General features: G+C 36.0%; 1 protein-coding gene across 1 annotated transcript in view; it reads left to right on the top strand.

Annotated features, from left to right (window-relative positions):
- The window catches only part of LOC145691128 (RNA/RNP complex-1-interacting phosphatase), a 622,854-nt gene that overhangs the window by 449,241 nt on the left and 155,320 nt on the right, over positions 1-18,293 (top strand). The window contains exon 6 of the mRNA XM_081766864.1: positions 8,646-8,692. Coding sequence (XP_081622990.1) covers positions 8,646-8,692 — 47 coding nt within the window. The remainder of the gene's footprint in view (positions 1-8,645; positions 8,693-18,293) is intronic.

Genomic DNA, 18,293 nt, shown 5'->3' with positions numbered 1-18,293 from the left:
ACCAATCAGATTGCAGGAAAGATAGTGATCATCCAATCAAATTGCATTAACAATAACTTTGCTAGTGTCAGATTACATCACCTTATGATTAAATTTCAAACTGTTGTAGCATGTATTGCCTTTCGTCTATGAGTCATAAGATTCAATAAGGTTAGCTATCAGATTTCAAATCAATCACCACCAATGATCTTAGACTATGAGCTGTGACTAAAGTTCAATGTATTGTTTCAAATTTCGCACCTTATGTTAAAATTCTGTTTATCACCATTTCCAAATTTAAAGAATACTTCTCTTGATATACCTAAGTCTTAGAGTTAATCATATCATTATATGTTCAATAAGGTCAATAATGTCCGTCAATTGTTTACCTGAGTAGAACCAACTGTTTTCTAGAAGTGTGTGTGTACTCAAACTTAAGAAGTACCACAACAAAGGAAATGAATCCCCCTGTACACTACCTCATCAAGGACAATCACGTGGTACAACGTCTTGCTTACGTTTATATTTGGCGGGAATAATCAAAACCAATGACGCATTCTCAAATTATCCTACAAAGTTTCAATGTACCAATGTTCTGGACTCCTAATCCCATCATAGGTTAATAACTGATCACGTGATCATACTGATTTACCCAATGAATGAGATACTATCCAATTACCAATTATTGATATGACAATAAGAAATGTACCTCCTCCCAAAATTTAAGATTGGTACGCAAATACACCTGTGTCTTATAAAAAAGTAATAAATCCTGTACTTATTCAATAATAAAGCCGGTCAATAACCTTTAAATTTTGAATATTTGGTCATAAGAGGAACACCGATGGGTCCTAGAAAACGTTTACCGAATTTTGTTATTTGATAATTCCCAAATTTAAAAGGGAACATAAACATATAAAGGTAATAAACCTCTGTACATACCCATATAACGTGCTAAATAGGTGTCAATAACCTCCGAAATTTGATTTTTGGTAGTTCTTTACCCATGAAAGCGAACGATGTGGACCATCCAAATTTATAGTGGTACATATTAAAGTCCTGTACTATGATACCAAATGCTTATATTAAAAAATTTTCTAAAACCGAGTGGATGAGCCAAGATACCCCTCCCAAATTTTTAAAGGGTGCGTCAATGTACCCATGTCTTATGATAGGAAATGAACCCATATACATGACCATATAACCATATAAGGTAATAGAACCTCATCAAAGGGGAGAAATTGGGCCAAAAACCAAACACGTGGTACAACGTATTGCTTACGTTTATATTTTGGGAATTTTGTACCCCTAAAAGGGAACGAGGTGGACCACCCAAATTTATCATGATACATGTTGAGGCATGTACTATGATACCGAATGCTCAAATTGGAAAATTTCCAAAATTTTTGGGGTTGGCCATGGTACCCCTTCCAAAAATTTAAAGGGTGCATCAATGTACCCATGTCTTATAATAGGAAATGGACCAATATATACATGACCATATAACCATATAAGGTAATAGGACCTCATCCAAGGGGATAAATTGAGCCAAAACCAAACACGTGGTTGTACTGGTGCCTTCCATTTCAACTCAGGCAAAAAAATATAAAATTGTACCATCACCATCTCAGATATTGTTGAAACTTTTTTGATAGCAACTAGACGTGTTTTTAAGAGACCCATATTTTTTTGTTTTGTCGAAAAAAATTTTCCCGCCAAGTAATGGGCCATCAAAGACGGGGAGTACAATTTATGAATTGTAGAAGACATGGAAAATGGTCAACTTCGGAGCTTCACCATTCGGCTATGGAGACAGGTAGAGTTATAATTCTTGTTGTGGTATGTACATAGGGATATAAATAAACTATATTTTATTATAGTTTGGTTTGCACATGCGTATCATTTTGTACATAAATTAACAAATGAACGTCAATTTATCTGAAAAGTCGAAGTTTGCGAATTTTTTTCGAGCACTTCCGGTTCGAATTTTAAAATTCTGTTTTCACGGTTGGTAAGACCTAGCTACCCGCTTTCCGAAACAATTTTTGTATCGCTTCTGTATGCAACCGTTTTGTCGCAAAAAATTCGAGAAATTGTAAAATTTTCAAAAATCGCCATTTTTGGGCGCCATTTTCTCGAAAACACCATCTTTTAAAATTCTGAAATTTTGTCAGATGGTTCAATTTTACATGAATAATAAACACACCAAATATCATTCTCGACCAATGCTTCATGAATTAACTGCAGCCTTTTAAAGTTAGCGAAGTTTTATTAACTTTGATGTCACAGTTAGCAACACTGGGAACAATAAAAGTGCAATGATTTGATGATGTTTGTGGTTCACATTCATTAAATGAAGAATAGAAGGTTTTCTTGACTGTTTTTTTTTTTTTTCATTATTTTGATCAAGAAGGTTCTCTGAAATAGTAAAATGAGCCTCCCCCTACTCCTTCGTTTCCTTAAACCGAAATAATCTGAGGTGGAAATTACAATTACGAAACTCACAAATTTCAAGTTCACTTACTTAAAATGGTCTTCGGAAACAAAATTTCACTGATTTTTTTTTTAATTTTTTACATGGACCAATCATTTGCTTGGTTGGTGTCTTCTTCGCTAATAGCATGTAACCGTGCATGTGCTCCAATAAGTGTTGGCTCACTCACAACTCGTCCAGGAGTGGATCTAGGGGGAAGAAACTTTTTTATTTTATACATAAATAAAACCGATCTTAGAGTTTGGAGCTCTTAAAAGTAGCTCTAAGTAGCAGTATTACCCCCTTCCCCCTTACAGAAGTCCGTCCTGGATCCGCCCCTGCGTAGCACATTGTCGATAGTCACAAATGCTGAAGGTCCATGTGGAAGCATAAACAGCACTTCAACTTCACGTAATTCATGATTTATTCATAATATTTCTGCTACGCACCACTGATTATCATACCTTTATGTATATAACAAAAGTTCCTTTTTGCAGATTTCTTAAATCTACACTTTGAATTGCAGAAGTTCGATTTTGGGAGAAGCATGAAGTTAATTCATGGTGACCCGTTACTGCCATAAAAACTTCGCCATTTTCCGAAAGCCAAAGATGACTTCGTTGAATACCAGTTACCGGTCGCATACTTTCCCTTTTTTTCTTCCGGTAGTCGTCGAATTCAGTTCCAGGCAACAAAACGAGAGTAATACCCGGAGTTTGTACTTGCACTATACTCACGAATTCTTCTACGGTTTTAGTGGGGGCGCGGTGGCTCAGTGTTAGAGCGTTCACCTCCGGTGCTTGGGGTCCCTGGTTCGATCCCAGATCGCGCCGTGTGGGCTTTGTGGTGGACAAACACCGTGCTCGTGGGTTTTCTCGGGGTTATCCCGTTTCCTCCCACTTTCTGCATTCCACCATTTTATTCATTTCTCATAATCACCGTCTCCTTTAGCGTAACCGGCATAATCGTGGGACGTAAAACTTAAAGATTTCATTTCATTTTTTTTTCTTCTGTGGTTTTAATACTGTGTATCTGTATTTGCCTAAGTTTATGCCGCGTTGCCACATTCTTTACGCCTTCCCCCCCCCTCTCCCCCTCAATACCGTCGCAGAGACCCTTGCATGGCCGGTTTCACTGCAAACCACTGCTTTATCGGACCTGTCTGCATCTGGAACATCTGAAAGCTATTTTTAAAGTGGGATGCAGCACCATCAGAAATCACTGACACGATTTGGGAAATTGTAGACAGTTATTTTCTCGTATTCAAACCTTTTTCTATAAAATATATTTTCGCTTTTCTTCGAGTATTTTTAGAATCTTGTCTATGGCTATGAGTACATAAGCCGAATCATGTGTTTTATCGTCGTTTATTACATCAAAACTGTCAGTTGTTTCATATTCCGGTGATAACTCTGAATTTCACTTTGCAGAATAACAGTCCAGTTTTCAGCGAAGTCCATATGATGTAAAATAGAATTTGTATCTTGAAATTTTATACGGTGATTTTCGGTAGCAATTAATTCTCTTTGATTTTCTTGATGTAGTCATGAATTACAATTCTTACAGTTAAACCAGCAATGTACGATACGAAAACAGAAAGTGGCACAGTTTTTTAACGAGATTATTGTTTTCCCATATGGCATACGTAACACTTTCATTTTCATCAGGATCAATAATTAAAGACTCCACACTTATTACTTCCACTCCAGGACATTCACCACATTCTTGAAGAAGACAGTTGTCATTTTCTACGGATCATACTACTAAAGGAAATAGGTCACTCATGATAGCTTCAATACAGGCTGCACCTTTGATTTGTAGCAACGCAGTAGCAGCTAACTTAAAATTTGCACAATACACACACACACACACACATACATACTTCCCTCGCAGGTTGCGGACTGACCCACTTTAGTCGAACACTGTAAAATTCCGTAGTCAGTAAATTTCTTTGGAACGCGTAAGAAAACGTTTCGATTTTTTTAAACTTTTTGCCTTTTTCAATCACTGTAATGACATCGCACTTAATTGTGACTTTGTCTGGAGCATTCCAAATCATCACTGAGGTAATACTTCAGGCTTTTTGTAGATCATCAGAATTTATTGGATGGCCGTTTCAAGTAAAGTTAAAATTTGTGTGTTTCGTAATCATAATTTCCATCTCAAATTATTTCGGTTTAAGAAAACGGAGGAGTAGGGGGAGGTTCATTTTACTATTTCAGAGAGCCTTCTTGATCAAAATAATGAAAAAAACAGTCAAGAAAACCTTCTATTCTTCATTTAATGAATGTGAACCACAAACATCATCAAATCATTGCACTTTTATTGTTCCCAGTGTTGCTAACTGTGACATCAAAGTTAATAAAACTTCGCTAACTTTAAATGGCTGCAGTTAATTCATGAAGCATTGGTCGAGAATGATATTTGGTGTGTTTATTATTCATGTAAAATTGAACCATCTGACAAAATTTCAGAATTTTAAAAGATGGTGTTTTCGAGAAAATGGCGCCCAAAAATGGCGATTTTTGAAAATTTTACAATTTCTCGAATTGTTTGCGACAAAACGGTTGCACACAGAAGCGATACAAAAATTGTTTCGGAAAGCGGGTAGCTAGGTCTTACCAACCGTGAAAACAGAATTTTAAAATTCGAACCGGAAGTGCTCGAAAAAAATTCGCAAACTTCGACTTTTCAGATAAATTGACGTTCATTTGTTAATTTATGTACAAAATGATACGCATGTGCAAACCAAACTATAATAAAATATAGTTTATTTATATCCCTATGTACATACCACAACAAGAATTATAACTCTACCTGTCTCCATAGCCGAATGGTGAAGCTCCGAAGTTGACCATTTTCCATGTCTTCTACAATTCATAAATTGTACTCTCGGTCTTTGATGGCCCATTACTTGGCGGGAAAATTTTTTTCGACAAAACAAAAAAATATGGGTCTCTTAAAAACATGTCTAGTTGCTATAAAAAAAGTTTCAACAATATCTGAGATGGTGATGGTACATGCTCTGCCTGAATTGAAATGGAAGGCACCTACTAAAATTTGGCAATTGTGTACCCATGAAAGGGAACGAGGTGGACCACCAAAATTTATAGTAATTTATATTAGGGTCCTATACTATAATACCAAACATATAAAAGGGACAATTTCCAAAATTAAAGGGGTGGGTCAAAGTACCCCTCCCGGGTGCACAAATATACCTATGTCTTATGATAGGAAATAAATCCACATACGTGACCATATAACGTATAAGGTAATAGGACCTCGTCCAATGGAATAGATTAGGTAAAAAAACGAAACACGTGGTACAACGTATTGCTTACATTTATATTTTGGCAATTTTGTACCCCTAAAAGGGAACGAAATTACATTAATATATATTAGGGTCCTATACTATTATACCGAATGTTTAAATTGGGCAATTTCCAAAATTAAAGGGTGGTCCAAGGTACCCCTCCTGGGGGTGCATTAATATACCCATATCTTATGAAAGGTAATGAACCCCTGTATACGCCCATATAACGATATAGGATAATAACACCTCATCAAAGGTGATAAATTAGGTCAAAAGACCAAACACGTGGTTGTACTAAAATTTGGCAATTGTGTACCCATGAAAGGGAACAAGGTGGACCACCCAAATTTATAGTGATACATACTAGGGCTCTATACTATTATACCAAATGTTTAAATTGGGCAATTTCTAAAATTGAAGGGGTGGGCCAAGGTACCCCTCCCGGGGTGCACCAATATATCCATGTCTTATGAAAAGTAATAGACTCCTGTATACGCTCATATAAACATATAAGGTAATAGGACCTCATCCAAGGGGATAAATTAGGTCAAAACCAAACACATGGTACTACGTATTGCTTACGTTTATATTTTTGGCAATTTGGTACCCCTAAAAGGGAACGAGGTGGACCATCCAAATTTATCATAATACATATTAGGGTCCTATACTATAATACCAAATGTTTAAATTGGGCAATTTCCAAAATTTAAGAGGTGGGCCAAGGTACCCCTCCCAAATTTTTCAATGGGTGCATTAATATACCCATGTCTTATGAAAGGTAATGGACCCCTGTATACGCCCATATAACTATATAGGGTAATAACACCTCATCCAAGGAGATAAATTAGGTCAAAAACCTCCGAAATGTGAATTTTAGGCAATTTTTTACCCATGAAAGGGAACGACATTGACCCCCAATACTGATAGAGGTACATACTGTTGTCCTAGGCTACCATACCAAATTTTTAGATTTGGCAATTTCCAAAATTTAAGGGGTGGGCCAAGGTACCCCTCCCAAATTTTTCAAGGGGTGCATTAATATACCCATGTCTTATGAAAGGTAATGGACCCCTGTATACGCCCATATAACCATATAGGGTAATAACACCTCATCCAAAGGGATAAATTAGGTCAAAAACCCCCGAAATTTGACTTTTTGACAATTTTTTACCCATGAAAAGGGAACGACATAGACCCCCAATACGGATAGAGGTACATACTATGGTCCTACCCTACCATACCAAATTTTTAGATTTGGCAATTTCCAAAATTTAAGGGGGGTGGTCCTATGTACCCCTGCCAAAATTTAGGGGGTGGGCCATGGTACCCCTGCCAAAATTTAGAGGGGGTGGTCCTATGTACCCCTAGGTCATTGACCCTGGCCAGGGACCATGGGTCCTGAGGCAGGGACCCAGGGGCCAAAAAGTGAGGCCAAGTCACCCCATTACTACTCCATGCAACACGGGAGCTATTGTGAATATGAACCTGCTTTAATGTTTCTATAACAACATTCGCCCAACGGAGATCGGGTCATTTTTGACCCATAAATGTTTTATTTTAACTTTTTTCGTATTTGTTCTTTCTTTTTCCGGTCATCGGACTAGGTATGCTTCTTTTAACCTACGTACCATGTAGTAACACTTCTATTACCCTAATATTCTTTATTTGTCAACCATAAATATTCTTTGTCTGGGTTTTGAATGACCCGGTCTTCACTGTTTACATGAAGGATATTTTATTCGTCATGTTTACCTCATACTGTCCGATTTGTTGCCATTTTACTCATTCTGCATGATCACTTCTACTCATGATCGGTTACTCATTCCCTTAGGATGCTCCAACGTGTCACCAGTGTTACCAGGTGACAAAAAATTCCCACAAAACGGGAAATTCATATCAGTGGCGGGAATGCGGAATATTTTCTTCCAAATATGTAGAATATGAGGTAATTTACTTCAAAATATGTACCAGTGGAAACGCATGGTAATATATATGCATATCTGGCTGTGTTTGTGTGCATTATATATTTGCGAGAAACATTGAATCATATTGGAAAATTGCATGTCTATACGGACGGAGATTTCCTTTCATGAAATGGTAACACTGCGTGGTAGAGTAAATATCAATTTGACTGATGCAAACGAAGAATTTAAATAAACTGTGCGCGTTTGTTCTTTGTGCGGTAATAATATCCGAGCAAGTTTTTGAAACATCAGATGAGATATTTCGTGAACTGATTAGACAAAAACAAGAAAGTGCTGAAGCTATCATAGTCTGGGTTCTGGCTGCCCTCCTTCCCATTTTTACTTCTAGATCCGCCACTGAAGACTAATATGTTCACTACTAATATCAGACTTTAAATTAATTGGAAATCTAGTAATAATACTATGTTCCCCTTAAAAAAAACAATTAAAATATTGATGAGTCAAAAATGACCCTATGTTCGTCGGACACGTTATTTCTAGTATCTTCGCTGGGCGAGTGATAAACACAAGTTTATTGTGTGCCAGAGTATTTGCAAGACTTACGACTCACATTTGTAATGTAAATAACAGAAAGTTTATTATTATTATTATTATTATTATTATTATTATTATTATTATTATTATTATTATTATTATTATTATTATTTAAATTGAACAAAGTAGTGTATTAGGTTACCTTAATTGTGATATTTACTTGAGCATGTACAGATTTTCTAAGGTTGGACCACTATTAATGTGGTGGAAAGTAAACGAGCTCCCGATATAAGTGACCTCTTTGAGCAATAAATTAATTTAACTTGAATGGTAATTGTTACTGAAATATTGTAATGTCTAATCTATAGATAATGCAATCTATAGTTTTGTAGTTAATGACAATGATGATTTTTCTTTTTAGGTTTGTTGATGCTGTGGATTCGTTCAGAAAAGAAACAGTTTCTCATGGTAAGTTCGGATTTATTTTATTTATTTATTTATTTATTTATTTATTTATTTATTTATTTATTTATTTATTTATTTTATTTACACCAGCAACTGTGTGGCGGAAGGATCATTTTCTACACTGTCAAGAATCAGGAATTTTTTGAGATCTAATTTTTCTCAAAAGAAACTGGTTCATCTGCACTTTTAGCCACCTAAATTGACTGTTAAACTTGATTTTGATGACATTATTAATGATTTTGCCAATGTCAAAGCAAGACTAAACAGTTTTGATTCACAAAAGTTTCAGAAACATCATTTTGCAAATTTTAGGTACAATAATATAACTCTTTATATCATTTAAGATGGTTTTATATTTTGTCATCTTTTACACGATGTAGGAAGGAGGCAGATAAGTTTTAATGAGTCTACTCTAAATGCTGGCCAGATATGGGAATTAAAATATATTACATAAAATGAATAATTAGAAATAAGAACAGTAATAACTGGTAATAGTAATAATTATAATTTAGTAGCAAACGTAAAAGTGATATTTTAAGAAGTGGATCTAGGAGAATGAAAGTTTTGGAGAGCGATGTGATTGGTGTGGTTAGGGCGGCAATTTCGATAGGGTCCATGGGCGCAAAACATGGAAATCCGGCCCTGGTCACTACTGTCTTCTCAACGTTAGCTTCGCTGTCAGCTCCCTTAAAAAGGAAAGGACAAACTATAATGTCACAGAGCTTCCAGTTGGAGGTGACTGACGAAAGATTGCCAGTTACAGTAACCTATATTTAAAAACAAAGTTAATAATGAAGTTACCATTAGAAGACTTGTTAAAATGTACATCCTTTGTTCTCGATGTATATCACGAGCACACGTCTTTAATGTTTGGCCTGTTGTTTTACGTACATGGGCGATCAATAATTTTTTGATGTAGCGTAGAGCGAATGGAGCTAGAAGTATGACACATGTTCATAAGACCTATTTGTTCTTTTCACATAGTCATTGTGCAAAGTAACACTTCTCCGAACGGTCTTTGAAGAAGTCTGAGTAATATAACTGATGGAGAATTAATAGGTAACCGAGGCATCGTGCAACATTCATTGTTTCCTGGACTTTGTGGACGGGAGCATTGTCGACTTACAGGCGGACACTTTGGCTGAGTATGGCACTGCGGTTTACCTTCAGAACATCACAAAGTTTTTGCAGCAGACCTCTGCAATATTTCTCAATCATGCTGTCCGTTTAAGTTAGCTACTCAATGAGTATTAGGCCCAGAAAAATGAAAACATTACTTTCTTAGTAGAAGGCTAAACACAGTTTTTCTGGGTGAAATCCGGAGAATGGAAATGCTTACACTCTTTATAAATAACTTTAGTTTTTGGGTCGATAATATACTCAGCATTCGTCCATGGTCACAAGATGATCCTAAAAATCGTTCTTATTGGGCACATAGTGAAGCAACACTTCGAATGGCATTAGATTGTTGCTGTTGACTGAAAAGGAGTGGCCACAGTTCGACACTTTCCCTCATTCTAGACGTTATATCTTCAAACATCTTGCATCTAGAGACAAAAATAACACATTAGTATCTTAAGACTTGGATATACAACTTAAATTTCATATATGTGGAGTAACACTTTTCATAACGAAGGCATAAACTTGACTACTACACGTATTATAGATAATCGTGTTAACAGATTACGTTGCTTTAATTCTTTACAAAATGTGACACCCAAGTGCTCTTTTGCACTACAGATTAATCTCTCCTTTCAACACGATGAAGCCCCTTCATATCACAGTTAGTTTATGATTTAATACCTTAACCATTAATTTCGTTCTCGTCCAGATCACCCAGCGTTGCATCTTTTATTTTTAGTTATGGTTGAAGGGCGAATCGCACTTAGGTATAATGAAAATCATTATGGAAATTATACTAGCTATAAAATACTCTTTCTTCGAACAGGGAAAATAGTTCTATGGAAAGTATTTGAACCTCTTCTCCCCATAGGATACACATTATACTGAAAATGTAATCATAAAAATCCGTAATGTCTAGCCTCTCACCCCCTCCATGCCGATAAATTTAGACTTTAACGACATCGGGGATGTCACTATTCTCAGCGACCCCGAAAACTATGGATTGGACACTAATGTCTGTCGTTTTCTATTACTTTTACGCGTCACCACTCCATATTTTTTGCATACATTTTGACACCCCACTCCCACCCTTAGAATGTGCATTTTAATCAATTTAGTATCATAAGATCCTTGGGAGGTCTAAGGTTGATAATCGTGCCAAGTATCATTTTCATTCAGTACTTATTACCAGATTCGATTTTTCATATAAAATATGACTACCTGCTCCCCCGTAGGATATGCATTTTAATCAGTTTAATATCATATGCTTGGGAGGCCTAAGCATGCGAGTTTCTTTTCTTTTTTTTTTCTGATTCAGTAATTATTTTTGATGTGGTCAGATAGAAACTCACATTCACTTTTATATAATAATTTATGATACTGATAATAATGTAATTTACAAGGTCATAGCTGTTGCAGGATGCTATGATCTCAAGTAGAATGTTTTCAAGAAATTTCTCATCTAATGTCATACCAGGCGAGCCTGCTGTTTTAGGATATATGGTCCGCATGTTTCTGCATGCCTCCTCCCCCCCCTTCCAAAAATGCTTTCGAAATCTTAATGTTTGAGGAAAATAGTACCTTTGCTTTCTAGCACTTGATTTATCTTTTAAGAATCTCTATAAATAAACGGAAAGTAAGAGAGAACTGTTTCAATATCTACTGTTGCACATGCCCTTCAACCGGATCCCTAGCATTGGGCATGTGGCTAAGAACTTACATTTTCTAACATGAAAAATGTATTTATTTCTTCATCGCTTGTGTCTTTTCGTATTGTCATTAAATAGTTGAAGTCATTCGACAACCGCAGGTGTATTCCACAATAGTTGCTAATTCCTCAACTTAGCAGCGCTTAACTCGGCGATTTTCGTAGCTTTGATGTCAGAGATAAAATGATTGGATACATTCTGAAACATGGTAGTGCTTTTCGTAACTATATCCCGTGTGCAATTTGATGATTAAGTATTGTGAGTGGTCTCATTTTTTCCCCTTAGGCATTGTAGAATAAGAAAAGCAATGATGGACATCTGGGACCCGCGATTGGCAAATATGGCGGCCGTTCCAAGATGGCGGATGAATGACATTTTATTTGTCTCTATCTAGCTTATTTTTCATCCGATTTCGATCCTTTTTTTTAAAAAAAAAAAACGAAAAGTCTTTAGTAGCTCTATACTTTTATTTATTACGACATTTCTGCTATCTACTTTAGTTTTTACCCAAAATACAAAATTCATGTTTTTTGTTCATTTTTTGTACTTTTTTTCAATATTGTTGCAAGAGAAGTTTGGGATGAGATTAACTGCGAATATGGAGAAATCAGTTTTATTGGATACTTAAGATGTACGAGATGTAATTGTGAAGGTCTTGGGCTCTCCATTGGCAAACATGGTGACCATTTTAAGATGGCGGACGGACGAAATTTAAACCCATCTTTGTCTCGTTTATTTTTCATTCGTTTTCGATTATCTTTTTTTAATGAAAAGTTTTAGCAGTTCTATTCTGTTGTTTGCTACATTTTTTCTACTATCTGCTTTAATTGTATCCAAAATAAAATAAAACGAATATAGAACTATATAGAACTACAATCTGTTGTTAACATTTTGAAAATCTATTAGTGAAGGAATAGAAGAAAATAAGCTTTATAGACTTAAGGCAGGGCAAGGGAAACTTATTACTAAATGATGCGTATGTTAGTGGAAAATTATCATTATTTAGTTACTACGTATTATGTACTTACAAGGAAGGGTCACGCAGTGGCTCCGCTGAGATCCGAACGAGACAATTGTGTTTGCATTTGATATGTTATAACTAGATGAATTCCAAAGTTATACGTGCCACCGAGCGGAATATCGTGAGTTACAACATATTTTGTAATGTAAGAACTACAAAAAAATTACCTGGCAGAATAGTTTGAACCGAGTCATTTGTTCGGAAACGGTTGGGTAGGTGGAAAACTCGACCAACACGTATCCCATCATTTTCAACGACAAACATTTCTGGGGTAAAAACTTTGTCCCAGGGTCCCCCGCAGGGTCCCAGACGGGGTCCAACTCAAAATTTTCAAATGGCAAGGGGGATTAAGTGGCACATCATTTGAAAGCTGTTGTAAAATGAAAGAAAATGCAGCAAGTCTTGTCTCTCTACAACAACCCTGTGCAAAATGGCGACGTGTCAAAGTGTAAACGAAAACTTAATTGAAAAGTCCATGGTTACCCCTATAAATCGGAAACGGTAAGACAAATGTGAAAACAGGAAAGGATGTGTGGCATTATTTTCGAAGTACAACGATTTAAATGAAAACGTCTAGTCCCAGGGTCCCCACATGGTCCCAGGTGGGGTCCAACTAAAAAGTTTCAAATGGCAAGAGAGATAGGACATAGTTTGAAAGCTGTTGTTAAGTGAAAGAAGGAGATGGAGGAAATGAGCACGTCTCGACTTTCTACGACAACCCTGTCCAAAATTGCGGTGGGTCAAAATGTAAACAAAAGCTTAATTGAAAATCTATGACCACCTTGAATCCAAGAGGGCCGCTTCAAATCTATATCGAAAGGATAAGCATACCAAACAGCTGAAGCTACGAAAACAAATTTGGCATTAAGGTTGATTAGTAAGTGACTAAAATATGCAAAATGTTCAGAAACGCAACATCCTGAGTTCAAAATGCCGCACTATGTATCGAACGCATATCTAGCTCACACCACTGGTGTTGGAGAAGCGAACGTTTATGGTTAATAGTAGATATCCACAAAATATCATAGTATAATCTGTAATCCAATGTGGCTGCCAGCGTGAAAAATGAGTTTCTATATAAATATGTTATTTCTTGGAATACTGTGACCAAACCAACAAATTTGAGGCAGCTGGATGTACTAAAATGACTTACACATGTTTGGTACTACTCGCCAATCTTGCAAATGATTTATATATATATATATATATATATATATATATATATATATATATATATATATATATATATATATATATATATATTTGGTATTGCTTGAAGTATTGCAATCAAACCAACGAATGACATACAAATGTAACCAACACGAATACGTTACAATAGAGCCCCCAACCTACTGGTGCAGCAAGTTCTTTCTGTATGAACTACGTATGACAAAATTAGAAAAATACCTGAAGGTATTCAACTTTTGTTTAGCAGTATGAGTAGGAAATCAGAGTTGTGTGTTCATCACATATTCCTTATATTCAAGTAAATGTCGAGAGAACCGTGACGAACGTGCATTAAGAACAAAACATATATGTGTTGTTATCGAATGAAATAATAGTTGAAGTGAATCGAAACTCAATTGTTCTTTAGTCTTCCTATTATTTCTAAATACATAAAGAGAAAAATATAGATTTAGATTTCTACTGTTATGAATGACATAGGTTTTAAGCGGCCATCTTGGATTCAAGGTGGCCATAGTTTTTCAATTAACCTTTTTGTTTACATTTTGAACCGCCGCAATTTTGCACAGGGTTGTGGAAAGTCGACTTGATCCATTTACTTTCATTTAACAAGATCTTGCAAACGATGAGCTTCTTAACCTCTCTTGCCATTTAAAACTTTTTAGTTGGACCCCACCTGTGACCCTGTAGGCACCCTGGGACAAGACGCTTTAACTCAAATTGTTGTACTTTGAAAATAATGCCACACTCCCTTTCCTATTTTCATATTTATCTCACCGTTTCCGATTTATAGGGGGTAACCATGGACTTTTCAATTAAGTTTTTGTTTACACTTTGACACGCCGCCATTTTGCACAGGGTGGTTGTAGAGAGACGAGACTTGCTGCATTTTCTTTCATTTTACAACAGCTTTCAAATGATGTGCCACTTAACCCCCCTTGCCATTTGAAAATTTTGAGTTGGACCCCGTCTGGGACCCTGGGACAAAGTTTTTACCCCAGAAATGTTTGTCGTTGAAAATGATGGGATACGTATCATCCGAGTTTTCCATTTACCCAACTGTTTCCGAACAAATGACTCCGTTCAAACTATTCTGCCAGCTTTGTAGCTTTTATATTACAAAATATGTTGTAACTCACGACATTCCGCTCGGTGGCACGTATAACTTTGGGATTCGTCTAATTATAACATATCAAATGCAAACACAATTGTCTCGTTCGGATCTCAGCGGAGCCACTGCGTGACCCTTCCTTGTTAGATGTTAAAAATTGTCAAACTTGAAACTGAATGGAAAGTTCAACTTCAGAATAGCATAGAGTCTTCGATGTCACTGTCATCATAGTCCACTTCATCAAGGTTTGCACATTCTCACATTTATCAGTCTCAACTAAGCATGAGCACATTTCAGTGCATGGTACATCATTTTGCACACACTTGCAGGATGCTAGACACCGTAACTTGGCATAGGAACAGCGTACTGCTGAAAGTAGTTCTTGAGGAGCACAAGACAGGTAGGTATTCATTTTCTTATACCATTCAGCCAAAATCAGAAGTTTAGAGTGGAATATTAGATTGTGGAATGTGAGCTCTTCGCCATATCATCGCTTGATAATGACCTCTTCTTATCCGGCTCATTCCGGGTGAAGGGCAAGCCTGGGTAAATGTCTGGGATGTCAACATTTTCGTCGTCAGAAACCAGTTTAAGATCATCAGCATATCTCTTTCTTCAATATTTTGATAAATAACTAGTACTGTCCCGTGAAGAGTATTCCGACCATCAGGAGTGTCTTCTTGAAAATCTATGTTATCCATAGAAAAATGAGTGAACCTCACTGGCAATATGTCCGGTGGCAAGTAAAGTTCTCCATTAGCATTCATTTTAATCACTACAGATTTAACTATTCTATTTAGTATTTCCCAGATACGAGAATAGTGTATAGAGAGGCCTAGTGAATGAATAAAATTCACAAGATTAGAGCTACGAGTTAACTGATAAACTGATAAACCAATTGAAATTTGCATTGGAAGTTCACGTGTATGTTTGCTTACTTTCGAGTTGGATCTTGTAGCCTGACAATCAGATAAATAGGCAAACATCAGCGTTTGAGACAAACGATTAGCCCGAGCATCAACTTCATTCACACATTTTTTCTCTGAAGTTATATCATTTTCCCCCACAATACACTATTTAAAGAAAAGAGTCAATAATTCAGGTATTTGCTCACTATCAGCTTCCAAATTTCCCTCAAATGTCCAGCGCTTTGCATTCAAAGTTGCTTTTCTTAATATTTTTGCTGCATAAAGAAGTACCTTAAATTGTTCATCAAAAGTATCATCATCTAATTTAGCAATTGCAATATATTTAGTTTGTTTTATAAATACACGATCAGATTCATTTTTACGTTTGGGTATGAAAACTCAACACCAGGAACTACTACTTCAATAAAAGTCTTTTTTGATTTGAGCCGTGTCGATGGACAACTCCATTAGAAAAAAACATACATTAATAGGTGTTATGCAACTCGGTCATATTTGTAACATTTTCTTCAATAAGAAAATCTTCCCAAATGTTGAAAAATTCCAGAGATTTTCTTCCTACGAATCGCATTTGTAACATTTTTGGTCCAACAGTGTCGATGATACAAAATGTTGATTGCAAGGCATTGTTTGGATTAATACACTCATTAAGCCTTACCTGCCAAGTATTATTTCCATTTAGGTTGACTGCTTCTCTCAATTAGAACCTCCTGTATCATATGAAACATGATGGAGATAATGTTTTCTGGTTTCTTTTCCATCACAGAAAAAAAATCAAAGTTGTTTGTCATACTTTGATGTGTCAGCTCGGGTAAATGGTTTTGAGGCACAAGCTTCGTCAGAAACGTCTTCTTCTTCTAAATCCTCTTGCATCTTCATGTTGTGTCTTTCTACGGCTTGCCATTTTTTCTTATGCGTCAGCCAGTTCAATCGCAGCTGTCGTATATTTTCTACTGAAGCATCACCTCCTAAATTCTCCAGTATCTGTCGGCATTGTTCATCTTTCTATTTTGCAAAACTAGTTATTGTCTTTGATAGATTATTTAAAGTTTCTTCACAAGCACTTTTTACAAACTTTTCATTACTTTCTCTATTGCACAGTATACAAACATCACTACATCGTTTCCTTCTACATGGTTTTGCTCTTCCTATTGACTCCAATTTAGCGAATATTCTTCTTATTCAGTACTCGTCTGCAACAAGAAGAAACTTGTTTATCTGGTATGCTAAATAAACTTTATCACATAAATAACAATTTAATTATCACATAAATAACAATTCCAAACTTTAACTTGTATACCCCTAGTGGGTTTGGCACCTACATCCCATGTACATTTTTGTGGTCAAGTATTAAAGACCTAGAAAAAAGCTTTCATTAAAAAAAAATAACCGAAAACGAATGAAAAATAAACGAGACAGAGATGGGTTTAAATTTCGTCTGTCCGCCATCTTGGAACGGCCGCCATATTTGCCAGTCGCGGGTCCCAGATGTCCACCATCGCTTTTCTTAAGGAAAAAATGAAACCACTCACAATACTTAATCACAAAAATGCACACTGGCTAAGAATATTGGTAGTTAATAGAAAATCCACTATGGAGGTATCATTTTATAGAGGAAATAGAAGAAGAAAAAATACTCAGAGCAAAATCCATGACGAGAGGTAATGACCAAATAATAAAATGTGAGGGTGACAAACTACATGCAAATGTAAAATGACGCTCAGAATAGGGAAGATTCGAAAGCTCGTCAAACCAATCGAGAAATTGCTGACTCAAGAAGAAAAAAGTAAAGAAAATAGAAATTTTCCTGTTTACGTGGACTATACGTGGTCATTAAAATATGCTATATGCTTTACAGTTTATGTTATTTTTATTTAACTGATGCTTAAATAATACCGTTGTGTAAATTTCGTTTAAAACAAGAACTTCAAATCTTACATTTAGCAGTAATTGTTCGCTATATTTGATAGCAAATAATAAGTGGATATTAAATTACTAACAATAAGTAAGAAGGTACTTCCCTGCCGATTTTTTTCTAAACATTTAAGTAATACTCAGAAGCAGGAAGGCACTCAACATGTGCTCATGGCGTATGGTATTGCAAACGTTGCTTCTACAGAACATCTATCACTACTGTGGGATACAATTTAGTTAATGATATGCTGCTCAAATTTGATAATAAAAAACACTATTACAAATTAAAGCATTTTGGAAGCTTTAAACAATTACGTTTCAAATATTGATATCGTCATCTTTTTTGCAGTATTTTGCAAACGTGAAATTCATCGTACCTTTGGGCTAGTTCTCCCAAATATGAGTGTTTTCTCGGGGTTCTCCCGTTTCCTCCCACTTTCTTCATTCCACCATTTCATTCATCACTCATCATCACCGTCTCCTTTAGCCTAACCGGCATAACCGTGGGACGTAAAACTCAAAGATTTCCCAAATATGAGAATCAGTTACATGGTAACAGAACTTATTTTTATTCAGCATCATCCAATTTATCACTTCCTAAAAGATAACAATATCT

Source organism: Thermobia domestica, chromosome 1 (genome assembly GCF_964235325.1).
Source record: "Thermobia domestica chromosome 1, izTheDome1.hap1.1, whole genome shotgun sequence".
Taxonomy (NCBI): Eukaryota; Metazoa; Arthropoda; class Insecta; order Zygentoma; family Lepismatidae; genus Thermobia; species Thermobia domestica.
This window is presented reverse-complemented; position numbering and strand designations above follow the sequence as displayed.